The sequence below is a fragment of the Hydra vulgaris genome, chromosome 14 (assembly GCF_038396675.1).
Source record: "Hydra vulgaris chromosome 14, alternate assembly HydraT2T_AEP".
NCBI classification, from domain to species: domain Eukaryota; kingdom Metazoa; phylum Cnidaria; class Hydrozoa; order Anthoathecata; family Hydridae; genus Hydra; species Hydra vulgaris.
Window position 1 is genome coordinate 29318916 of NC_088933.1, and position 27433 is coordinate 29346348.

Consider the following 27433-nt stretch of genomic DNA (forward strand, 5'->3'; position numbering starts at 1 on the left):
ATTTGTTAACTTTTGTCTCAAAAGAATGAGTGGTTTGCAAGTAATAGATTTTCATTGAATGTAAAAAAAACTAAACTTGTTTTACAAGCCTAGTCAGATGATAATGATTTTCTAAAACTACACAACCTTCTAATCAAGAAAATTATTATCAAAAAGAAGTTAAACGCTGATTTTCTAGCAGTCATTTTAGATGAAAACCGGCGTGGTTAGCTTTGACACAAAAGGCATGGTTAGCTTTGACACAAAACTCTATATTCTATAGAATTCTTTAGAATTCCTATAGAATCTCTTGTAATTTTTATAGAAATTTCTAAAGAATTTTTTTTTATACTTTTTTTTCTAAAGAAAAAAAAGTTTTATAAAAATTTCTATGAAAATTAATAGACACTCTATAGAAATTTATATGTTTCAAAAGTTTATAGAAATTCTATAGAATTTTTTTCCTGGGGGGTTACCATAAAACATAGAAACGAGGTTGGCAATTTTTGCCGATCTCAAACACTTTGAGGCTGGCAGTTAGATTGGTATTGCCGAATGCCGACCCTAATTCTGAGGGCTGTGGTTAATAGTATATAAATCATATACAATATTATTTGTATTATTAATAATAAAAAATTAAGATACCTGCAATGCAATGATAAGTTGCTTCAAATATTTTTTTCCTAAATATTAAATATATGTCATAAATAGATATAAATTTAAAAAGTAAATCAAATCTAAACTTTTCAATAACAAAAAAGTTTTATATACAAAATTTATCTATAACAACTTTTTTGAAAAAAATATTATTCAACATCTTAAGCATGCATTTCAATTTTTAGTTTTGTTGTTTTGTTGTTGTTTCATGTTATGGAGATAAACGTAAACGTAAATATAAAGGTAAATGGGTTAGTTTTGTTAAATGTTTTTTTGGAGAAACCAAGTTTTAACAAATTGTTGTAATTTCCTGACTCAGTTTTTCAAAATACCACTAATAACATGTTAAAATAAAAATAAATTACCTTGTATAAACCTCGCTCAACAGGGAATGTTATCGTGTAATATGTAATTGGAACTGGTTCTTCTATAAATGGGTGCAATATTTCTATTTTTGGTATTAAATTCAGTTCTTCGTTAAAATCAACATAACTAATTTCAAGTTGCCAGGGATCACTTGGATATGCAAGAGGTTCGTAGCCTATTTTTGATTCCGTTATATCAATGAGTCTGGATTCACCATGTTTAAGAAGGAAAAACTGCAGTTTTGACAAGTCGGATTTTTTTAACTCCTCGTTTAGTCGGAGAGGGGGTTCTAAATAATGCTAAAACAAAAAGTAAACCCTCCGAAATTAATTGTTAATTAGTTTATTTATTTTTTTACGATGAAATCACAGCCAATAAAATAATATAAAAATTTTACTAAGATCATGTTATAAATTTAAAGTAATATTATAAATTTAAAGTAATTATAAATTTAAAGCATTTACGTTTTAAGTGCAAAGGGAAGCTGAGCGCTCCACTTTAATTCTCCTCCGATTTTTATGGTTGATTATGATAGAATACATTATGCTGGTTCAGAATCATTTTTTAATAAAGTATAAATAAAATAAATATAAAATAAAAAATAGGTTTTCAAATTTATAAAAACGTACTTTAACACTGTTTTTATTCATTTCTTAATTAAATAACACGGTTTTTATTGTCGTCAAAATTAAAGTTTATTTAAATTTATTGAATGTTTTTTATGAATACTGGGGAAAGTTGGGTAGCCCCAGACACAAAAAACAGATATAATGCTTTTAGAAAATAAAGTGTCAAAATACTTGAGTGAAAATATATACACTATTTGTTGAATTCAAAACAAAAAAGTACTATAAACAATTGTACCTTTTTGGAACACAAAAAATTTCTTTTTTTTAAATTAACAAACGGGCATCTTTAAGAATCGGAGGGTAGCCTCGGTCATATATTGCTATTGTGTCTAATAGACAATTTCGTATAATCGTATAAATTTTAATTATTAGACACTAAAGTATTATGCATTATTTAATTTGAGTTTTGCCATCTAGACATTCCAGCTTTAATAATTAGAGACAGAAATGACGTCAACACAATTTTTGACTGACTAGTTCTACAGAAATATGCAATTTTTTTTTGTATATTCATAGTTAATGTTCCCTTTACCAATCTAAAATACAGGAGTACGATTATTTTGGAGTAAGTTGATTTTTAAAAGGTCTCAAAAATTAAAAAAAATCTTCACTAGTCTTTTCTCTGATATAAAAAGAATGGTTATGAATAAATTTAAATATACCATCATTTAGAAATATAAACTTGAACTTTTTACTAATAAAAGTAATTTAAAAAACTTGCTAAACAACACTTGATTCCAACCATGAGTCTTTTTTATTTTTTTATTGGATTTAAAAACAAACGTGTTAAACTTTACTAAATTACGAATAAAAAATGTTTATAATTAAATCTATTTCTTTTTTCTACGTATAAAGATTGGGTACAATTTTCGTGTACTTAATCTTTATACGTAGCGATATTTTATTATAATGGTATTTTCAAAATAGTTGCTGTAATATAAGGTGTTGTAGAAGCAATAATGGTGGTAAAGTTAGTAAATATAGAATTTAAAAGTTTTTGTTGAGTGATGCTAGATGGGATGCTGTTATTTGACAATAGTTTATTGATTGCTGATGGCTCATTTAATACTAATTTGCATCAGAATATCTGTTATCGTAGATAATCAAGGTAATAAAATATATTTTATTCTAATAGAAAAATGCAGATGTATTAAAATCCGTTTTGAGCTATTTCATAGCGTGCTTGAATTTTCAAAAGCTGCTCGTAGCTTTTAAAGATACGCTTGATACAAATTATAAGCACTTTATAGTTGTAATCTGTATTTTTAACTCCAGGATCCTGGAATCCAGGACTCCAGGGTTTGCATTAATTTTGCTGATGCTTCATAAAAGTCAGATTTAAAAGATTTTATAAACAATTTTTTGAATGATTGTATTTTGTAGATGGTGTTTAGAGGTATACTAACTATATGAATGTTTGTGGATAGTGTTTAGAGACTAATTGAATGCAATGGTTGGCAGCTTATTCAATAACTTATAGTGTTTTTCATGATAATACCCATCCAAAATCATTATAAAAGGATTGTTTAAAATGTTTTAAAAGTTTTAAAAGTTTGCAACTACTTGAGAAAAAATATCTTAAAATAAAAAAATATCGCTTTATAGAACTGCAATATTATCTCTGGGTGCCCCTATTATGAAATGTCTACTTCTATACATTTTTTTACAAACAGAGTTATGAAACATTCATTTATATTCACGGAAAAGGTTAAAGTTATATTTTTGACATTTGTTCTCCAGATAATAAACTATTAGAAATTCTTGATACTGAAGGTTCATATTTTTTATTCAAATTTATTAACACATTTAAACAAACGGTGTATTGGAAGTTTGTTGAAACTAACTGTTCATATAAAATTTGATTGAGGTATAAAATCATGCTAAAATCAATTTCGGGGGTTTTACTTCTAAGTACTATTCTTTTACTATTAGTTATTCTATTTTACTATTAATTTTTTTTATTTACTTTCCTTTAAGTACTTCTATGACCTGTTCTTTGAAAGAGCACACCGTGGAAGAGCACTTCCTTTCAAATGAAAGGAAATTCACGCCTCCTTACTTCCCAATTTTATAAAACTTGCCCAGAGGTGGTGTTGAACCACGGATCTCTATCTTCTGAGATAAGCGCGCTAACAACTGCGCTCCGGCTGCTTGTAAAATAATCTCGTAATAATCTCGTAATAATGCTTGAGAATTGACGGGATAAAAGAAAGCGAAAATGAATCATGGGTAGAATCTGAATGTAAGGTGCATAAATTATTTGAGGAATGCGTTGACATTAAAAATATAAAAATTGAAAGAGCGCATCGATCTGGACCGAGAGGTGTCAAGAAACACAGACCAAAAGACAAAACCGAAATACTTAAAAAATCATGTAAACTCAAAGGAAAAAACAACTTTATAAATGAAGATTTTAGTGCTGAGACTACAGAAATAAGGAAGGGTTTAAGAGTACGAATGAAAAAAGAAAGGGAATCCGGCAAATTTGCGGTCATATCATACGACAAACTAGTCATTCGTGATTGGACTGCGAAGAAACGAGATGCTGTTTCCACTAAATCTATATAAGTATTTATTTTTTATTTTTTAACGAACTTTTTCCTAATCTTAATTTTATATTTTAAAATGGTTGATGATTTATAAGTTAAACTTTGTGATAATGATGTCACTAATTATTTTAACCTAAAATTGTTAGAAAGCAAATACTATTCAATTTCTGGATCTAATTGCTATCTGCAACAAAATAAAAACACATTTTCAATCTTAAACATTAAAATTCGAAGCCCAAACAAAAATTATATCACGATTTTAAAATCATCTGTCTTACTGAGACCTGAGGTAAATATGACGAGCATAATTATCAATTTGAATTGAAAAATTACGCGTCAATTCATCAACCATTAAACTTTCGTACCGGTGGAGGTGTATGCATTTTTATTCATAACTCAATTAATTTTATACCACTTAATGACCTCAGTGTGAATGAAAAAGATGGCGAGTCATTGTGCATTGAAATAATTAAGCAAAATTCTAAAAACATAATTGTTAATGTTATTTATAGAGAACCAGCTGGTAATTTAAAAAATTTTAAAGTTTCTTTACGTACTTTTTTAACAAAAGTTAATAAAAAACAAAAGCATGTTTACTTAGTCGGTGACCTGAATATTAATATTTTGAATCATGCGTCAAATAACAGTGTTAAATATTTTGTAAATACTCTTTTACAAAATAACCTCATTCCAATAATAACTAAGCCAACAAGAATCACAAAAAGTTCCTCTACCCTATTAGACAACATAATTACTAATAATTTCTCTCAAAGCTGCTTTAGTATAGGTATAATAAAGACTGATTTGACCATTTTCCCACATTTCTAATAACAAAAAGCTTAACCCCTGATAATAATATTTCTACAAAGCGCATTATTTTCAAGCGACAGATCAATGAAAACTTGTTACAAGAATTTCGCAACATTCTAATTAACTTCGTTAATTGGGAGCTTGTTCTCCAATCACGAGATGCTATCAATGCTTATGAACTTTTCCTTGCGCAATTTTGTAAACAATACAATAAAGCGTTTCCTTTAAAAAAGTTTTATATAAATTCAAAATCACTTCTACCGCCTTGGATTACAAAAGGCTTACTAAAATCATCAAGAAAAAAACAAAAACTTTATTGAAAAATTTCTTAAAAAAAAAACATATTCAAACGAAGCAAAATATAAAAACTATAAAATATATTTGAAAAAATCAAAAAATACTTTAAAAAATTATATTATTTGAAATTGCTAGAAAATGCAAATGGAAATACTCAACAAACTTGGAATGCTATTAAAGAAAGAATTGGACAAAACAAATATAAAAATAACGCCCTGCCAAAAAAACTTTTAATTGATGGTGAATCAATTTATGATAAAGCACTAATAGCTGAAGAATATAACAGTTTCTTCATTAATGTTAGCTCTAATTTAGCACAAAGTATTACTTTAACTTCTTCAACATTTGATTCTTATCTAAAAAATTCTAATAAAAAAATGAATGAGTCAAAGCTAGATTACGTGAGTTGTGGACTGCATTACTAAGCTTAAAAAGTAACAAAAGTGCCTACAAGATTTTCCGCAAACAAATTTTATTCTAATTCTAAAAATCTTATTCTAATCAAAATTCTTATTCAATTCAGAATCGCCGACCACTTTTGTGGAAAAGATTCCCAAACATTGTTTCCGGAAAAAAAAAGTCTCTACATCAATTCAAAACTGATTCAAAACAGTTTTTATTCAACACAGATTTTATTAAACACAGATTTTGATTTATACTATTATAAGTCTTTCTTTTAAAAATAGATCAGATATATAATTTAAAAACTGAAAAACAAGGTAATTATTCCTTTTAATCATTAAAAAAGGTTAAAAATTTTTGACAATAACCATTATCAAAAATTACATTTTCTCGCTTTTTATTTTGTATGTGTATATATATATATATATATATATATATATATATATATATATATATATATATATATATATATATATATATATATATATATATATATATACATACATAGATATATATATAGTTATTATATATTCACTTTTTTTTTTACCCAATCTATTTATGATATTATGTATTAAACGATATCTTACTTTATTATATATATATTTTTTGTAAACATTCATTCAATTTTTCTTTTATACTATATATTCTTGAAACAACTTTGTAAAAATTATAAATTGTTACACGGTGCTCGGCGATAAGGCAAATTAATACCTTCTTCGTTCTCCAGTCATTAACTTAATTGTAAATTTATCGAAACTGTTATATTTACGCTTGTACGCGTACCCCCTTGTACGCTTTCGACGCTCCCCCCCCCCTTGCATACGTAAGCATTATTTATTCCAAAATAAAGCCCTCCTTCCTGAATGCATAACTTTTTTTTTGGTTATTTAGGTGCTCTAAGAAGTCCTAATTGTCTTATCACAGAGCACTGCCACAAGAAGAATATCATTTATTAAGTTAGCTCTCAGTTTCCCACTTCACCGATAACGTTTATTTGCTTTGAGCGTGGATTGAACCTCCAACCCTTGGGTTACGAGCCCAATACTCTAACCACTGCGCCACGGCTGCTATAAAACATTAAAAACCAAAAAATGTCTAGCTATTTCGACATTTTTCTGTACTTAATTAGAAACCGGAAAGTTAATAATAAAAGTAAAGAATAATATTATAAAAAAGGATTCTTGCGAGTATATTATATTTTATATTTCCACAAATGTTGACTTAAATGAGTCAAACATATCATCAAATACAGCCATGAACTCATCTTCCACACTTTTATCGACAACCTCCTCACTGACATCTTCACTTTTATTAATATATTCACTTTCACTTACACTCTCCAATTCAATCGTTTTTTTTTTTGTTTTTTATGTGCTTTTTGATGCCGTTTCATTGCAGCCTCACTTGGCCAGTATTTATTGCAGTTAACGCAAACTCCGTTTGGTAGCTTTTCTTTTATCGATGGGTAATACAAATCAAATGGTATTATTTTGTATTTTAATCATTCTGTAGGTATAGCATGTAGCAAAAGGCGATGTGTCAGTGGTACAAATGTTGATTGGTTTGATACGTTTTTAAAATATGTTGACGGCTCTATTGCATTATAACCATTCTCGCAGTATTCGTAAATGGCTGGAAATGGAATGAAACATTGGGGGAGGTTTTTCATCCAGTTTGTTTGAAATGGTGTGCAGCATGACTTGTCTTAGCATTTTACGATTCGAAGGCTATATCGCGATTGCTGACAATGTTTTTCTACCCAAACAGGATTAGGAGTAGGTGGTTCATATGCTTTTCCAACTTGTACAGCCTGGCAATGAACAGAATACCCATCAATGACTGTTTTCTCCCAAACTTGGGCTAAAACGGTAGCCGCTTTTTGAAAGTTCTCTACCTCCATTTTTTGGTCGATTGTTTTTCCTGAAGAATCAAGGTGGTTGCCAAAATAATCATGAGGAAGAATTATTCCAGCCAAATCATGAGAAAGAGGTACCATTCTTCTTTCGACGGGGTTAAAGACTGAAAGCCCAGCTGCATTTACACCATGAAGAAGGGCATCTAAATTAAGCAAGCGGAAGAGATCAACAGCAGTTGCTAAGGTTTTAGGGTAGCGCGGTGCCTCATCCTGAGCTCCACCAGTCTCCATTAACATAATTGGTCTACGTTCAACCAACTTGGTTTTAAAAAGCTCTCTAATATCAAAAGCATGTGTAAAAGCATTTGAGGTATCGTGTTTCCCACTTCTTATGCGTATGAAAGTGTCCCCACTGTAAGATACATTTCCAGTTTTGTTAACTTCGCATATGCCATACACTGATGGGATCAATTTGTGCTGTGGGCCAACGACAAAGTTGTGTCCATGAGTTTGACCTTGTATTCCATATGCATCAGTAAAGGTGCCAGAAGGCTTGCTGCTGCAAGACCCAATGGAACCCTGGCTTTATCATCGTTGGAAATGAAAAGCACAGCTTTTGGTCCAAATAATTTGCAAACTTCAAACATGTCGTCAATAAATGACTTTGCAAACATTCTCTATCTTCAAGACGCAGTCGTCCAGGATGGTTTCGAATAAACTGTTTCAAGGCACTTGACGCTTCAGGGTTGTTCTGACACACAGTTTCGATACTCTCTTTAAGTTTTTGTCTTCGTTTTCTTTGACGAGCCGATTCCGAATCAATCTGAAAACAAAATTTCTGAAAATCTTTGATTTCATTATAAAAACTTCTATACTTAAGGTTTTGCGAACTTTGGCTGATGTTGCAAAAGAAAAAGTACGTAAATTCTCATTTCAAACTAGAAATTATTATTGACAAAAAGATTATGAAAATTTCTGTCTGAAAAATGTTTTTTTGGCCAAGACGCTTTTCTATACGCACAATTAAGCGCTGTTTAAAATATCTCTTGTTATTTACTAGAAACCTGATAGTTAGACATTATAAAACGAAATGTTTAATAAAGAAATTATATACAATTAAATTATCTTACCTGTCCAATTTTATATTTTCTTTTCTTATGCTTTCTTTCACAGTGTTTATTTGTTCCTTTGATGCGGTAGACAAACCGAGTCGTGTACGATTATCAAGGATGAACGTTGCGATTCAAGATCTGAGATTTTCGTTCGACTCCTAATTTGTGCCGAATTTTCTTTTTTCTTGTTGTTGGATGTTAAATCTAAATTAAAAAATACTGAAAAATGATTATAAATTCTTGGCAGTTGATACTAATCAATTTATTTTGGATATAGGTCTAGTGGATAATGATAAATAAGTTTATGTGACTGCTCTATAGTTGCACGATATAGTTTGAATTATAATTTGGTTGAACTCAATGTATAGAAAATGTTTTAAAGTATTACAGAAATTAGCTTACCAAGTTCAAAGCTTGCAGGCTCTATTGTAGTTGCATTTAGAGAACTTGGCGTTTCATTTGATGAAGACGGCATTGGATGAATATCTTTTTTTTTTGCTAGGTGGTGAAAAGGCATTTCCCCCAGAATGACATAATTGACCCTTTCGATTTTGTTGCTTTCACTTTTTTACTCGTTTAATTTTTTTTCATACAAGAATTGATCATTTTTTACTACATTCCACAACTCCTGTGCGTGCTGATATTGCTTTTGTTTTTCAAGCATTGAATACGCTTTTTTATACAACTCAATGAATTGAAGATATTTTTTCTCATTCTCTACAAATCTGTGCGGCATCTTGGTAATAATAAATATATTTTTTTTTCTTTCTAATTTGGCGTTTTCAGTTTTCGAATAGAATAAAAATGTTTTTATTGTTATCGTTTTGCTGTTAACTCAAATTAATTGCTCTTGCTTGCACAATAAAAAGTATTGGTTTCTATCTGCATTGAAATAACTATTTTTACAATTATAGTCATCGTTTGATGAGAGTTTTAAGAGAAAAGTATTTTTGCCTTAAAACCCTTTTTTAAATTCTTAAAATTCTTTTAAAAGGGGGCTTTAAATTTATTTAATGAACTAAAAACCCCAATCTTAAAAGCAATTTTATCATAATATTAGCTTATTTTTTATTATATTCAAAAATAAAAATATTAAATTTATTTAAGAGAAATGAACCACGTTGCGTAATTAAAAATAAAATGCTTTTATTTAACCTCTTTTTGCTTCTCATCTCGTTTCCAATCAAATTACATTGCAAAAAATAAAAAACATTATTTGGAACAATTATCTCTTGATTTCTTTTTTCTCTTATTATTTATAAAGAGATATAAAAAAGAGTTGTGACCGAATTTAGAAAAAGAAAATATAATACTGATTTTTTATAGGAGAGATAGTCAAACCGCGTACGTACTCACTGTCTTTAACACCCCCCACCCCTTGTACGCATTCGTACAAGCTTTTTGGTAACCCCCCTACCCCTATATCTGCCTACGTACTTTATGGATGGCCCCCAACCCTATTCAGCTTTTAACAATTATTTGGTGTAATTGAGTACACTGATATTGGAAACAAATTCGGTTTTGTCTAGACACCATTTGGTCTCCTAAATTGCAACACTTTGATTTCTTAATCGGAACAGCCCGCTTTTTAAAAAAAAGCAATAGTAAATAAAAAAAAAATCAATTAAAATTTTTTTTCATCTTTACTGTAACAATTTAAACAACTTTATCATAGGATTAAAATTTCAAAAAGTTTCTAATAGGATTAAAATTGCACTGACAAAATTAAGTTCTACAAACAAATTATACAAAAGCTTCCGCTAATATGACATTCTTTATAAAATTTAAAATCAGGGTAAACCACCCAATGCTCAAACGCCCCTCCATTCGTCAACGTTTTGTCACTAAAAAGTATCCTGAGCAAACACCAACTCAAGTAAACTGCTGAAATAATTTTCGAAATTATGACCTTTCTTTTCTTTATAAATGAAAGAAGATTGGCTATCGTAAACATAAAAATAAATACATGTGAAGATTTTGAGCAAAATAAGTTTCGTAAAAACCCTTTTAATTCTCAGAATAATTTTTGTTACTTTTTTCAGATAACCACAAGAAACGCATGACAAGTGTAATGCAATGGAGTTTTTTTTTTTAATGCTGACACGGAAATAGATTATATGAATGTACAAACCTTTAAAATCAAAAGACTGAATGGACAGTCGGGGTAGAAGTGTCGAAAACTGGAAGAAATTTGTTACGCTTTCCAGTATTCGACAAAAAAAAATTATTAAAAAGAATTACCATCATTACTTTATCGTGATTGTTATGATTGCTAAACAACAATTCCCTTTGGACAATCATTAATGTTTTGCAAAATTCTATTTACACAATCGTTAACGATTGCAACACTGTAATTCCCTTGGAGATTAATTCCGAACCGAGGAGCTCTCAAATGTATATCTACTAAACGTTTGTATTGTTATTAAATGTGTTTATATTCTTCTGAATCTAAAAAAAAAAAAAAGTCAAAGTAAAATAAAGTTGTTTCCCTGAAATAAGTAGCTGCTTAAGAATGACGTCAAGATCCCGATAAATTGAGGAAGATATTGGCAATGCAATTGAAAATGTTAAGAGGTAAATTTTACATTTTTAACTTCTTATTACTTAAATAAATTTATAACCAGTTTTTTTTGATTACAATTAAATAAATATGTATTATAGCAATTTATTTAATACATCATGCATTCATACAAACTATTAACAATACATTGGTATATATTTTTCAGTAAAAGAAAGTCCCTTTCAAAACGTGTCAAGTTTTACAATATTCCTCGAAAAACTCTGCATGACGAAATTAGTGGAAAAGCCCTAATCGTCAAAAAGGTGGGTCCGAACACATTCTTGACTGGTGCAGAGGAACAGGTGCTAGTAAATTATATATTAAGTACCGAAAATGTCTGTCACAAAAGATACCATTTTATCTCTTGCTTCTTCGTATATACCTGATGACAGGAATCTCCTCAAGTTAAACAGAAATCAGCCTTTTATATTTGGGTGAGTAAAGACTTTAGTGCCTGGGGAAAAGTGGTTAGTTATTAATACTATTGAGTCAAAAACTATCATTTTAATTGCCATTTATTTTCTTGTAATTTGTTTCAACTTCTATTTTTGAACATTGGTCTTGAATATATCGTTGTTTATATATATGTACATGTATCTATAAACTGTAATTGCTACTTTTATTTTGTCTCATCAGATATTCACTCTTCATGAAGAGACACCCAAATATAGTCACGCGCACCAACGAATCTTTGAGAGCATCAAGAATAAATGTTACAAAGAAAGTAGTGCAGCAATGGTTTACAGACATAAGAGCGTACTTGACAGAAAATGATATTCTTGACACAACAAAAGAGAAGAGCATGAATTTTAATATAAATAAATCAGGTTTTTAATTTTCAACAAGAGTAAAGAGAGTTTTAGCAGGGGAAATGCTCTAAAAATATCCACAATCCAACAAATGCAAAAGATCGTGTTACAGAGCTTGGTAAATTTAGTCATTTATAAAACAAATTTATATTATGGCTGATGTTTCATTAAAATTTGCTAAAACAAAATTACTAAATAAATAAAATTTGAAAATATTTTCGATAAAGACGAGCAATTATGCATTATTTCTTTCTTTTGGTGGTGAATAAGTCAGTTCCAATGAGGCGTTAGGATCGTTTCTAAGAAAAATTTGTAAAGTTTACTAACAGCCCAGCCGGCACAAATACGTATATAACACGTACTATATACGTGTTTTAATATACTATATTATATATATAAACTGGTATCGTATTATTAAATGGATTTCCTAATTAATTAGAAAATCAATTTGATACAAATGCTTCGTACGAGTCTCTTTCACTTGGTAAACCCCTAAAGTAAGCATTACTTCGTGTTTTAAGCATTTTCTTATTAACGAATATTATGTCACTTAGTGAGCTTTCGTTAGGATCATTTTTAATTTTGAACATTTCTATAGCTAAAAATTACAAATTTCTTTTATGAACTGAAACAGAGTTAGCTTTTTCTAAAAGCTTTTCAAATGTCGATTCGTAAGCATTATATTTCAATCAAAGAGCCCTTGCATGCAACTTATTAAAATTTGCTTTTGTTGCTTTACTACAACACATCCACACAAGAGGACAGTACATGAATTGTGATTTAAAGAAGGCGTTTAATATTTTTTTTTTTTTTCTGACGGTCGAGATACTTAGCTAATCTTCTAAGAATGCTAAGTTTTTGATTCGCTTTGGCGCAGACTTGAGTAAGATGTTTATTAAAATTTAATTTGTTGCTTATAGTTATTCCTAGTAGTTTGACATCATTTTCTTCCCAAATTTGATTACGATCAATATGTGCCCAAGTTGTTTCTTGTTTATGTCCTGTAACTATTAAAGGATATTTTTTTGAATTATTTTTTAAACAGGTGCATTTGAACTACTTTACAAGCAGCTTAATATTATTCTTAAGTTTATTGAATATAACATGCACGTCTTTATCTATTACATAAGGAGTAGTGTCATCTGCAAAATTATAAACTTCGCAATTTATATTTATATATATATATATATATATATATATATATATATATATATATATATATATATATATATATATATATATGTATATATATATAACTCTTATATAGTTATATATATATATATATAGATAACTCTTCCTGATGATCCAGCAATGGTGAAACTCCAAGTCGAAGATAAAAGTTAGATAAGTGTTTTTTACTAATTATATATATATATATATATATATATATATATATATATATATATATATATATATATATATATATATATATATATATATATATATATATATATATATATATATATGTAAAAACGTAGGGGTCCTAACTCCGAACTTTGTGGGATACCTTGTAATACTTTTGACCAAGAGCCATATGATGCGTTTATTTTTGTTCTTTGGTATCGATCATCTAAATAGTTTTTAATACGTTTCAAAGCATTTAAGTCGAAACCATAAGCATAAGGTTTAGCTATTAGTAAGTCATGATTTAATGAACCAAAATCATCAGATAAGTCCATAAGAATACCAGCAGCAAAACCTTTATTATCAAGGGAGATTTTCCATTTTTCAATTAGTCAAAAGCATTTTGTGTGCAAAAACCTTTTCGATAACCGTTAAGTTTTTTAAACGATTTAAAGATATTTTTGAGCTTATAAATTTTTTACTATTTATTTGTGTATCTTTTGAACTTTCTGTTTGTGAACTGATATAAGCGTTATCAGAACATAAATTAATACCATTGTTTACCTTATTTGTATTGTTACTTTTTCCATTATGTAGCAAAATAAATTATCTAGTTTTTGTTTCCTGTTAAACAGTGGCGGATGCAGTTTTTTAGTTTACCCGTCAAAAAAAAAAGCTCTACATAAAAGAATTTTTTGATTTATGATTTACATTTAAGTAGTTTTGGAAAATAATTTTTTCATTCTCTAAAAAGCATAGTTTTCACTGTACACTTTTTTTAAAGTAAATTTTCTAGCAAAAATAAAAAAAAATCGACAGTCCATTAGGAGGGGCGTAGATGTCATGTTTTCAATATTTATATATTTTTTTTACTCCGTCAGTTGCAGCACTTGACGGGGTTTAGATCCGCCTCTGCTGTTAGAGCAGTTAATGCAAAAAAAATTTTTTGTAACATTAAAAGCGAAATCTGTTTCGTCACGGTACAGAGCACCTTTTGTTAGTGATTTAATAACATACGATTTAACGTTAACCTCGTTTCTTAAAAAAAAATACTTCGTCCTCTAGTTTTTTTATAAGTATCTGGTCAAATTCTGGAGAAACATTGTCATTATTAAATATTTGTTTATCAACTAAACTTGACTTGAGTTTCAGAAGCGATTATGAAGCAGACTTTAAATAAGAAAATAGTTCACTTTTACAACTTAACTCACTTACCACATCAGTGAGCTTGCATAATTGATATTGAAAATTTGAAAATGACCATAAGTATTTATGGAAATATTTTTTCATTTCTATGTTATTATTTTTGTTCATGAATATTATATTATCTTATCTTAAATAATTTTGAAACGCCTGATAAATAACTGGATGGAACCCGAGCCTCAGCGTGTTCTACCTCTATATTTTGACGTAATAAAAAAACTGTAGTTAAGGGGTACCCTTCCCTCAATTACAAGTTTTATTTTGTTCAAAGTCTGCAGTTGCAATTTAAACTAAAAAGTTTGAGCCCATTCTCAATTTTAGAAAAACAAGCGTGTTTCTTCATTTTTTTAATTTAGCGGAAGTATAAAAAAATGAAGAAATTCAACATTGTTGAGCTTTTAAATTTTTCCCAAGTTTTTTATAGAACACTGCTTGTCTTTGGGTGTTAAAAAGTTAGGGTGCTCTAAAAACTTTACCGCGTAGAAATATCCAAAGAAAGTTTGGTTAGAGAATCGGCTTAAATGGAGAACGGGTTTTATATTAGACCATTCGTTTTTTTATAACCACCGCAGACAAACTATGAAAGGGAAAATCAATCCGATTGAATAAACTAAATTGTTTTAAAAAATCTGCGATAAGTGTGCTTAAAAAACTCTGCGATAAGTACGTTTTAAAATCTCTGCGATAAAAAACTAATTTGTTCTTAAAACCAGATACTTTTGTAATTGAAAAACTGTACAGGTTTGTTATTATCTCAATAAATAATTTGTTTTTGCAAGTTTAACAAACTCTAAAGTTATTTTCTAATGTTGACTTATGAAACAAACGCCAATTATCTTGGAACTTGAGGATTCCTTTAATTTAATCACATTTTTGAGGAACTCCTCTGCAAAACGCAGAACAGACTGCTCAAGTATATGATTAAATCTTATTTAATATCCGCAAGTCACAAAAATAACAATTTTGAGTTAGTTCTATTTCCACATTCTATGTACTGAAACCTATCATCTGCTTAAATACTAAATCAATTTTAAAATTTTCCGTTCTAAAAATGGACAAATATCAATTTTTGCTGATGCGTAACTAAAGGTAGTTTTTTGTTGTTTTCTCAAAATCAGTTTAATCTGATTTGGCGCGTTTTGCAAATGGGTGCCTCGTTTTGTTTTTGTATCAGATATATATATTAAGTTTATTAAAAAACGTTTATTCAAAGTTTCAGAGCTAATTAACTAATCTATCTTAGGATATGAACACTATCTTTTTTACTGAACAACGTACTAACCTCTTTTTTACTTAAACAAGACTATACTTTTAACTTGGTTGCTAGGGCATTTTCTTCCAAAAAAGAAGGTCAATTTTACTTCAGTTTTAAAGCCTTGCATTCTTGATATCCCTTCTATGGCTTCCTAGAGGACGAGAAAGTCAAAGAGTATAATGAAAGTTATGTCTTCGAAGAATTTTAATTATTGTTGTCAAAGATGTATCTTTAATTTTTAAAATCCATTTTCCACAGTTCACATTTATTCGCTTTTGCGAAAACTTCAAAACAAAATTCTCAATCAAAGTACCTATTAAATTCATTTAACAAAAAAAAATTTTATTTAAAAATAAATATGTGAACAGACCCTTATAAGTTAAATATTTAAAAAATCTATCTGTTAAATAGATTGCAAAACGTATTTTTTAATGCAAAATCTGTTGCCATTAACAACATCAAAATGCAACCTTTTCGAAATGATAATAATGCTTAAGAGCCGTTTTTTCTAAGAATCAGGCAAATTCCTGAAACTGTGGAAGTGACCTCCTCCAAATTGCTTGAATTTTTTATATATTGATCAGAATATAGAGAAAACCTGTTGGGGAAAAAAAAAATTTTCAAAAATGTTTCGTTCACTCGGAATCTGGGCTTAAATTTTTGAGATTTTTTTTAAAAATTTTTAGAAATTTAGTTTTTGCCACCTTTGAACCCATTTTTTTGGCAAGGCAAAAAGTTGCACATAGCTTTTGTAGTTAATATCAGACGTAACCCAAAAGCTCTCTCCAAAAAATATTAAAAAGTTGCGTGACACTGTGCGGTTGGCTAATTATCATAGTTCAAAAGTACAAAATCAATCAGTTTTGTCAACTTTTAATCGGAGTTAATTCTAGCGACGAAGTGTTGCACACAATTTTTCTTTTAGGATTTGAAATTATCAAAGGTATTGAGTCTAAAAATGCAAAGAAAGTTATGTGATACCTAAGGCCTATTAATATATTAAGGCTTGAAATTGGAAAAAAATGTTTTAGTATACTTACAAAGTGAACCATTACGGCAGAGGCGCTTAGTTTTGTAAAAATGTAAACATATCCAACTGTCAATACAAAAAGGTCCTAACATAATAATAAAAAAAATTCGTGTGATTTTGTCACACGCATGATATAACATGAATTAAAAACTGAACAAAAATCTAACATCAAGATAACTATATTGCTAATTAAATAAAACATAAATCAAGCATTTAAATGTTTTTCCATTTAAAAATTAGTTTTTCATTTATTAATAGAGTCATTTACACACATTATCCACCACATCACACATAATTTCTACTCTGCTGCAGTAAGTTTCTCTAAGAATAATGATATGACTGTATTATAGTCTTCTTCGGATAATGAATAATCGCCACAACCACTGATTAGAAAAGGAGCATTTACTAAACAGATAATTTTATCAGTTTGGTTATTTGTCTCCTCGGTAGTAACTGGCCAGCGAAAAGTATTCTTCTCTTGCCCGTTAATCATACAATTAACTCTGATCCCAGTTATAGATACCTAAAAGTATTAGCGCAACATTTAAAATAATATAATAAAGAGTTTATGATTTGTTTAATTTTGCTTACATTCAATAAAACTTGTAAAGTCTTACATAATGTCATTCTGAAATTATTTTTACATTTTATTTATATTCCTTTTATTTTAGAGCACTGTTTTGTAAAACAAAATAAAAACTTGAAACTAATATATACTTTGAATAATATTACCTCCACAATATATCCAATATTCCATTGTTTTTCATATGCAACAGCAACCCAATCATTCACTTTCCATACAAGACAAATTTCTTTTGCAAGATTGGCGATGTCTTCCTCATATTTATTATCATCTTCATTGTCTCCTGCCAGATTAAAGTCATCATTTTCGCCATAAACTTCTTTGTTATCGTTAACCTGACTATTTTCATTATTTTCTGCTGTCGGTTCTACCAGCTTACCTTTTCTTTTCAGGTTACTAAATCTATAACAATATCAATTGTACATATTTTTAAACATATGTAAACAAACACACAAAATTATAACTTTCACCTAAATTTTAATTTCATATTTGTAAAAGAACTATTTAACAGTCAGAAACATAATCTAATTTGCAAAAGTTTTATAGCAACAATGCCTACCTTGAAAATAAAGATCTTATATGTTGGCTAGTTACATATTGATCAGGCGGAAGTTCTCTCCTCAGCTGCATGTGAACCTGCTCAGGGCTCATTTTATTACCTGATTCTTCTCCACGAATAAAGTATTTATACAACAGTTCTTTCTGCTGATTTGAAAATCTAAAAGAACTTCGAACTGGTAATGCCCAACCTTGCAATAGAAAAATGTTCATGCAATGTGGTTTGTCTTTTACGGAAGCACTGTTAGAGGATGAAGAAATTGGCATATTTAGTTGTGAAGTAATTTTCATCTTATGAACAAACGAGTTGCGAACTTTATCCAATGATGTTAATGATTTCGGAACTGTATGAAGACCGGATAGCATGTGTTCTTCTAACTCAGCATCGCTTTCAAATGATAAAGTACAATTCATTTCAGTGCAAAATCTTAATGAATATAATTGCCTGTCACTTCTTTTCTGTTTTTCCTTAAGTGACTTGTTAGGCTTAATTGAATTATCTGTTTTGCTATATGGCAACAACAACTTAATCGAGGGTTGAATTTTAAGATTTCCATACTCTTGTTCAATTCCCTCACCGATATTGAAATAACACCACATCTTCATACTTTTCTCACCAAACTCAAATGAGTGATAGTTGCTAATGTTCTTAATCTTTGGTCCAGTAACTACAGTTTTATCATTGCTAATTTGAGCAACTGCTACTTTTGCATCTTTAGCGCCAAAACTATAATGCATAGCCTTGTGTATATCTTCAGCAGTCAAAAGATTATTACCAGAGTCAACGTAACTCCTTAAAATTGTCTTTACAACTGCACTCTCCCTGTCACATTGATCTTTTCCACAACAGGGTTCATTATAATCATATCTCAGCAACTTTATATCTCTCTCTTTGCATACATTGTAGATAGCTTCAGCTGAAAGATTTCCCTGATAGCAGCCGGCATTATCACATTTGGTAAACATTTTCTTGATATGCGGTTGATCAATTCTGAATTGGTCTAAAACTGCAGTGGCTAACGAAACAACATCACCTATTCCCTGATCACACCTATACATTGAAGTAAAGTAAACACGTTTGAATAACTTTCCTGCTATTTTTATGAAGAATATATCCACATGTAAACTCATTCCTTTCTTGCCAAAATACTCTCTTTGGCCCTCTCTGTATCGAACCGGAAGAATTTTTTGACAAAAATCTTTAAGCCAGAAAACAGTTTCATCGTTTAATTGCTTAAAAGCTTCAATTTTTGCCTTTTTCTGTTGAGAATCTCTCATCAGGTGTTTTATGTAGTTGAATACATCCTTTACAGCAATTTCCAAATCATAAATAGAATCAGCATCGTCAGAATTTTGAATTGTTAGTTCTTTGATCATCTCGATAGCTTTGCACAAATCATAGCAATCGGCACATACCACTTCTGATATCTCTGTGTTGGATTGAAGATTTTTTTCAGATGGATCTGATAAGGCATGTTTTGAGCTATGAGAAGAAATGTTTGAGTCATTGACACTACAATTGGTTTGATAACTTGTTTTCAAATACCTTTTTCCTTTTTCAAGGGCAGCTTCGAGAGATTTAGAACTAAATCTTTGTGCCAATTTTTGTAATGTTTGAAAACCATTCATGCCTGAAGCAGTAACATCATCTAATCCAGCTAAGCTTTTTCGACTTGAAGGTTTTATTGCATGCAATACTTTCCACAAACTTGAATCAGATAATGGTATATAATTCTTTTCACTACAACTTTTTCGATAGAACATGATAGCGTGGCTATATTTTGTCGTCAGTATTGCATGCACTATCTTTTGTTCTTCACCGCTGTCGTATTTTAATTTGGTTATTCCATAAGCAACATCATGCAAAATACCGCTTGTAAATATAAAGTCTAAGAAATGTTCACACTTTGTTTGATCAAGACTAGATCGGACGAATACTTTCTTCTCTGGAAATGCCAACCCTTTATGAGATGCATGCCATTTTCTTGCTGTTTCTATACGATGTTTGGTACACTCAAATGTGTTCATTATAAACTTTTTGGTATACTTGGTATCGTCTAATAATGAGAGGATAACTAACTTTCCCATGGAATCACTTTGCTTATATACTTTCTGAGCACGAATAATTTCAATTGGGAGAGGGCTATTTATTTCATCAACATTTTTACTGTTAAGAAAATCTATAAGTATTTCCTCTTGTCCAGGAGCAACAGCTTCCGCAAATTTTTTCTTTAATAAGTTTTCTAGGCGAACATACTTGCGTTTTAACTTATCTTTAGTAGTATCTTCCAGATATTCGAACTTCCTTTTTAATCTAAATTTTATTGGACTTGCATTAAGAACCTCAGTTACACTCTCACGGCTTCTTAGAGATTCGTCCAAAATCTCCTGTGAAACATTAATTTCACCGGGATCAAATTCTTCATCTGGAGTAGCAGGTGTCATATATGTTTGTTCTTGTTGTGTTTGTGTTTCTGTACATAAATTGGTGTTTTCGTTGACTCTAGATAAAGCAGTTTCTTGCTTTAAATGGGTAAAACACAGCATTGCACCAACTGAAAATACTTCATTGTATCGCTTTGACATTGATATGACGACATGTATTGGTGACGCCCTTAAAGCGGGAGATTTTTTTCCTTTTATATTTAGATGGTGAGGATGAAAGCATGTTTTTGGAGGACTCCATGCAATACCAAACGTGTACCGGTGAAAAGCACATATTTGTTCATCCTTTTCAAGATTTCTTTTAAGTCTATTTGCAATAAGTCCATTTTCTTCCCAAATATTATTATCGTTTAATCGCATGACCTAAAAACAATTTTTTAAACAATTATTAAGTGTGTCATTTAAAGCATTGTTTATAATCTGACTCTTCACGAAAAATGTTTACAAGTTTGAAATACATTGTTGTTATTATTAAAATACAATATTGCAAGAGTGTGATTAATTAAGTGATTATTTATTAAAAGAGTGAGGAATTAATTAAAAGAGCTATTTTTTTTTGTTTAAAGAACTTTGTCTCAAAATCTTATTGCAGAGAATTTATAAAGTATGTAATTATAAAAATTATATTACAGTCTGCGTAAATTTAAAATACATAATTACCTTTAAGTTGATGAGGTGTTTCTTAACATCAACATCTCCCAGCTGATGAATGTAGAACATTTTGTTTATAATTTTATGTTTTTTGAATGATCCACAATTTCCTTTTGAAAAGCAACAACAGTTTTCATAAAAATATTTGTTTTGTTTCATACTCAACTAAAAACAAGTTCTATTTATGCAGTACCTATTTCTCAATAGCAATGATAAAATATCTACTCTATTTATGCAAATTTTAAAGATCGTTAAAATAAAGTTAAGACATTTTTATGGTAAAGTAAACAACCGCCCACTAACTTGTTTCTCCACAATCGTGATATCAGCGATTCTTCTTCCATTCGATCACCACAAGTTATTTGGTTATGACGTAAATTTAAATAATTCACTTCTGATCATGTATTGTTTTTTATTATTATTTATTTCAATTGTTATGATTTCTATATTATAGTCAGAAACGCTTAAATTTTTTCTTAACATTACGTGCAATGTTTTGTGTAATGCTAAATGCTAATTTTGGATGATAGAAATTTTATTGTGAGCGAAAACCTCATCTGTGTGTCCAAAAAAATATCTCTTCGTACTTAATCATTTTTAACAATTTGTACCTTTATTTTTAACTTAATATCTAAAGATCACACGAATTTTTTTTATTATTATGTTAGGACCTTTTTGTATTGACAGTTGGATATGTTTACATTTTTACAAAACTAAGCGCCTCTGCCGTAATGGTTCATTTTGTAAGTATACTAAAACATTTTTTTCCAATTTCAAGCCTTAATATATTAATAGGCCTTAGGTATCACATAACTTTCTTTGCATTTTTAGACTCAATACCTTTGATAATTTCAAATCCTAAAAGAAAAATTGTGTGCAACACTTCGCCGCTAGAATTAACTCCGATTAAAAATTGACAAAAGTGATTGATTTTGTACTTTTGAACAATGATAATTAGCCAACCGCACAGTGTCACGCAACTTTTTAATATTTTTTGGAGAGAGCTTTTGGGTTACGTCTGATATTAACTACAAAAGCTATGTGCAACTTTTTGCCTTGCCAAAAAAATGGGTTCAAAGGTGGCAAAAACTAAATTTCTAAAAATTTTTAAAAAAAATCTCAAAAATTTAAGCCCAGATTCCGAGTGAACGAAACATTTTTGAAAATTTTTTTTTTCCCCAACAGGTTTTCTCTATATTCTGATCAATATATAAAAAATTCAAGCAATTTGGAGGAGGTCACTTCCATTGACTGCCTGATTCTTACAAAAAATGACTCAAATAAATAATGATTATGAGTAATTAAATATGAATTATGCTTAAAGAAATATTAATTATGCTTTTCAAATTATACTATGATAAAAAATTAGTTTTACTAATTTTATTTTGAATTAATTTATAACAACGCAACTTTAAATATAGTCAAATGTTACCTCATTACTAAAGGCAAATGTTCCCCAAGATAATGCCAAAGAGCACATAGATAAAATATCTTTATGAACTTGCACAGCTTGTTCAGGAGTAACATACCCATAAACATTTCTGGTTTTTATATCGTAACCACCTATAGGTAGCGCGGCTATATGAAACGGCCCATATTTTCTTCCAATAGATTGAAAAACTTTAGCATAACCAGTCGATCCTGATATAAAGATTTTATAACGAGGACTACGAATTACCCAACTGCACCACAACATTGCATTCTCATTATCAAAATTACGGTTGTGATAACTTTGGGATGGCGTGCATGCAATGTTAAAGGAAGTAGATTTGATTTCTTGTTCATTTTTGATCTGTTTAAAACAATTAATAACAAAATTTTTATTTATGTTATCATATATCTATTGGGGATTATTTGGAGCAACTTGGCTCTAGCTTTTATTTTGAATTTTGAATTAAAATAACAAAGAAGCAGTGCTGGTAATCAGGATAACAAGACACGAAAATTTTTAATTTGACTTCAAATTTTATAATGCCCTTAAAACTTGTGTCCTTTACTTTTTGTAATTAATCTTTTTTTTTTAATTTTGAAGCTCCTGACGTTAAAATTAACATATTTATTTATAATACAAATTCTTGTTTAAAGTTGAAATATAATTGAGACTTCTAACTTAAATTTCAGCATTGTTCTTAAGAGCAATGTTTTCTCAATTTCAATTAGAAGGAATCCTAGTAAGGAATCCTAGTAAGGAATCCTAGTAAGGAATCCTAGTAAGGAATCCTAGTAAGGAATCCTAGTAAGGAATCCTAGTAAGGAATCCTAGTAAGGAATCCTAGTAAGGAATCCTAGTAAGGAATCCTAGTAAGGAATCCTAGTAAGGAATCCTAGTATATACAGCAAACATTGTTCTTAGGAGTTTATATTAAAAGACCCAATTACATTTAAATTAATAAGTTACATTTTTATTTTTACTTTGTGAGATCTTATATTGTAAGAAAAATATAGTCTCCTATAAAACTATATTTAAAATACTTACCTTACAAGTAACGAAGTAAAAGAAAAAACATTTGTTAGAGTAACTGTCCAGCAAAAATTCGGTCTTAAAAATTCGTCTTTTAGGCAAATAAATAACGTATATTACGTTTAAAACACGTATTAAAAACGTCTTTTTTAGATTAAATATTTGCTGGGTGCATTGGATTTGCATTTGAGTTAGTCACACTTTTGTATTCTTTGGCAAATTGCAACCTGCTTGTTTATTTGTTTCTAATTCCATTGTAAAATATTAAAAGAAACTTTGTTAATAGATTAAAGTTTTTATAAATAATTTTTAAAATTTAAAGTAGTTTCTATTTTTAGATGTTGTATGAAAACAATTTTAGAAAATTACAAAAGAAGATAATGCCTTTAAAGGGTTATTATTTATTTTACCCGAACATTTTAAATTGGAGTTAAAACAAATAACTACTCTCTCGAAATTCTTAACCGTTACGTGTGGCTGTAAGCTAGGAGTGTAATAACATGTATGTGGCTGCTCGTTGGGCTAACAATAATATTTTAAATTTATTAATTAAATTTAAAATATCATTGTTAAATAATATTTTAAATTTAAATAAATTTAAATTATTATTTAACAATAAATTGTAGACATATTTTAGAAAAAATAGATAAACTTGGCATCGGATTGGTACATGTGTGGAAATTTAAAATTTCCATCAATTAAACTTTCTACACTTAAACGTGGCGTGGCGTTTTAAACGCCACGTTTCAGACGCCACGTTTAAACGCAATGTTTTAATACCACGATTGGCTAATTAAATCCTCATTAACAAATATCTAAACTATTTAAATTCAATAATTCAAGCTAAATCATTTTGTAAACGGATTATACATTTTCATTAACATAAAGCAGGCTGACATCATCAAAAGCTATATACAGTTATAAAAGTTTTTTAATGTAACCTAAAATATTAAATAACCTTGTGAAATACTTTAAGGCAGTCAGACAGTTTTGTCTGTAATTTAGAATATAAAAATATTCTGTAAAATATTCTGTAAAATATTCTGTGTTTGTAATACAATAAAGTAGCTGAGCTTAAAAAGATAAAACGTTAAAACTAAATAAATAATAAAATAAAGATAAAAAAATATACATAAAATTAATATATATAGTATATATAATCTATCTAATAATTAAATAAAATCATATTTACAAATTTAAATAAAAATTAATTAAACAATTTCAAAAAATCCATAATGAGATGGAGTTTTTTAAAATTTGTTTATACTATACTTCAACTTATACTTACTATAGTGTGATCATAAAATTCAATCTCATCTTCTTTCCACCAGTCCATCTCAACCACATTGACAAAACCAGTCTTTAACAACCAACTACCAACTCCCATAGGCACATACCACAAAAGCATCTCACCAAAACGGTCATTGAGCTGTCGAACTGAATATAAATCTAAGTAATCAAAATGAGTGTTTGTAATGAATACACAGTCAATACGTGGCAACTGCTCTACAGTGTAAACAGGCTTTCGGTACCGTTTATTTTCACCAAAATAGTAGTTTTTTCCAGCTCTTGGATTAAAATTAGGATTTACCAAAAAACTTACACTATCTAATTGAAATAAGGCGCTTGCATGACCTAGCCATGTTACACGAATGCCATTTTCAGGTGGATTCTCTATACGGTTAGGATCAGCCTCCATTAGTTGCATTAATGGCTCTTCGTTTAATTTCTAAAAATAAAAAAGATTACCAATAAAAAAAAATGCAATTATAATAAAATTGGAAACTAGTTAAAGATAGGCTTAATTATAGGAAACTTAAGCTGAATAAAGTTTTTATTAGCATAAAAATCAAATAATAATAAATAGTTGGATAAAAACTGAGCCAAGCAGGACATAGAGGTGACAAAATATTTTTGAAAAAATTGAACCAAACTGGACATAATGACAAAATATTTTTAAAAAAATTTTGATGTTTTAATTACTTCTTTAAACTAAAAAGTTAAATAAAATTTTTTTAAATTTTGGAAATTTTTTTTATGAATGAGAAACGAATTTAGTGAATACTAAATAAATATTGATCAGTATAAAATTTAAAATAAAGAAAGATTTTTTAACTTTTCTGTCAATATATTGTCTATATTAATGTTAAAAACAGATTGTTATTTTAAAACCGTCGTACAACATAGAGTAAGATGGGAAACATTTTATGGGAAACATTTTTTATTAGTTTTCAATTGGATAGAGAATTTTATTTCTACAATATTACATTTTAAAAAATGAGTTTTATTCAGTATTTATTTCTTAAAATTATTTTTCAAGAATTTTTTTTTTAGATTTAACAGTTATTCATAATTATAATAAAAGAATAATCGGGTTGGTTACTCCGTTAGGTTAGGGGTAATACGTTAGGTTAGGGACAAAATTGGAATATTTTGAAAAATAATTATGCTGGATCCAAAATTTTTGTGAATAAACATTTTTTTGGGATCGCTTCTCATGATCCACTTAAATATTTAGGCACCCGAAATTTTTTCGGGTGCCTAAATATTTAAGTGGATCATGAGAAGCGATCCCAAAAAAAAAAGTAGCAAAAGTGCTTATATTACCCAGATTATTTGGTAATATGAGTACTTTAAATTAGTTCAAAAAAATAACATTAAGTAAAAAAATACCAACCTGACAATTGGAACTAATTTTTGGAGTATAATGATTCGTTATTAACAAAAGTTAATGTTAAAAGATCAAATTTTAGGTCACTTTTTATTGAAACAATACTACTACGTTTTACCCAACAACAAAAAAATAAAATTAGTTAGTTATTTTTTTAATTTCGTCAACTCATACCTTTAAACAATAAAATTATTTTATTTTATTACAAGTATTTTGAGTTTAAATAATATAAAGATGTTAAGTGTTGTTAAAATAATAAAAAAAATTTATTATATGTTTTTTTTTATTCAAAAACCAGTTAAAACAACTTCAATATTAGGGCTTTAAACTAGGTAATTTCAATGAAAAAAACTGGGTTATTTGAGCATGCCCATATTACACAAAAATGGTTTCTTTAAATAATGTCAAAATTAAATGTTTCAATGGGTTGTTTTTCAAACGAAAATAAAACGGATTTTTAGGTAACATATTTTCTTTATAAAAAATGAAACTTCATTATATTAGCATCAAAACTTCGCGCTACAGATTTATTCATGCGTGATGATAATATTTTAACTACGCAAAAAATTTAATAGCTTTTTAATTAGATAAGAACCGCTAATTACTTAACTACTGCATACAAATTTACGCTAATTACATCGATTCCTGCTATCACCACATAAAGTTGATTAAAAAAATACAAAGCAACTTAATTTCACTGCTTACAACTAAGAAATCTTTAAGTATGCTCATGTTACCGAGGTGTTCATGTTACCCTAATCTACCCTAAATATAATAAACATAGAAAAATATATAAAAAATTAATAAATATTGAAAGTTCTCGCTTGTAAAACAATAAAACCAATATACATAAGAAAGCTAAAAAAAAGAAAAAATTGAGCTATTAATGATTCGATATTGGAACAGGCAAGTTTTAGTGTAGACTTGTTTTTAATGTTGGTATTGTTTTGGAGTACATATCTTGTTGATATTGTTTTGGAGTGCATAACTGATAAAAAAAATAAAAAAACCACAATCAGCACAAATTATTTTTACATTTACCGATTGATTCGTGGCAAACTGCCATGAATTTTCTAGATTTAACTTTTTTTTGTAACTTACTTGATTGCATCTCTAAGTATCGCCGATGTGATGTTTCGTAGACTTTTTTTATTTTGTTTTTTATCGGTTTCTTGAACTTTTCTATTATTTCAGTTTTATTCAAAGC

The 27433-nt window shown here is 28.8% G+C and overlaps 2 protein-coding genes across 4 annotated transcripts in view; both read right to left on the bottom strand.

Moving 5' to 3' along the window:
• The window catches only part of LOC100208076 (N-acyl-phosphatidylethanolamine-hydrolyzing phospholipase D), a 35266-nt gene that overhangs the window by 850 nt on the left and 6983 nt on the right, over positions 1 to 27433 (bottom strand). Inside the window, exons 2-5 of one of the 2 annotated variants that reach the window (XM_065817717.1) lie at positions 24844 to 25284; positions 22527 to 22886; positions 1002 to 1301; positions 625 to 662 (exon numbers count right to left, since the gene is read on the bottom strand). In XM_065817717.1, coding sequence (XP_065673789.1) covers positions 648 to 662; positions 1002 to 1301; positions 22527 to 22886; positions 24844 to 25284 — 1116 coding nt within the window. In that variant the 3' untranslated portion in view covers positions 625 to 647. Of the gene's footprint in view, positions 1 to 624; positions 663 to 1001; positions 1302 to 15854; positions 15979 to 22526; positions 22887 to 24843; positions 25285 to 27433 lie in introns of those variants that run through there. The other variant, XM_065817718.1, reaches the window with a different exon arrangement.
• On the bottom strand, positions 6901 to 9456 carry LOC136090726 (uncharacterized). 2 transcript variants are annotated; one of them, XM_065817595.1, is made up of 3 exons: positions 9059 to 9456; positions 8675 to 8860; positions 6901 to 8367 (listed from the first exon to the last, which is right to left on the bottom strand). In XM_065817595.1, the coding sequence occupies exon 3, from the start codon at positions 7839 to 7841 to the stop codon at positions 7395 to 7397; it is 447 nt and encodes a 148-aa protein (XP_065673667.1). In that variant the 5' UTR covers positions 7842 to 8367; positions 8675 to 8860; positions 9059 to 9456; the 3' UTR covers positions 6901 to 7394. The 2 variants fall into 2 exon arrangements, with proteins under 2 accessions (XP_065673667.1, XP_065673669.1); XM_065817597.1 differs by lacking the exon at positions 9059 to 9456 and having other exon boundaries at positions 8675 to 8888.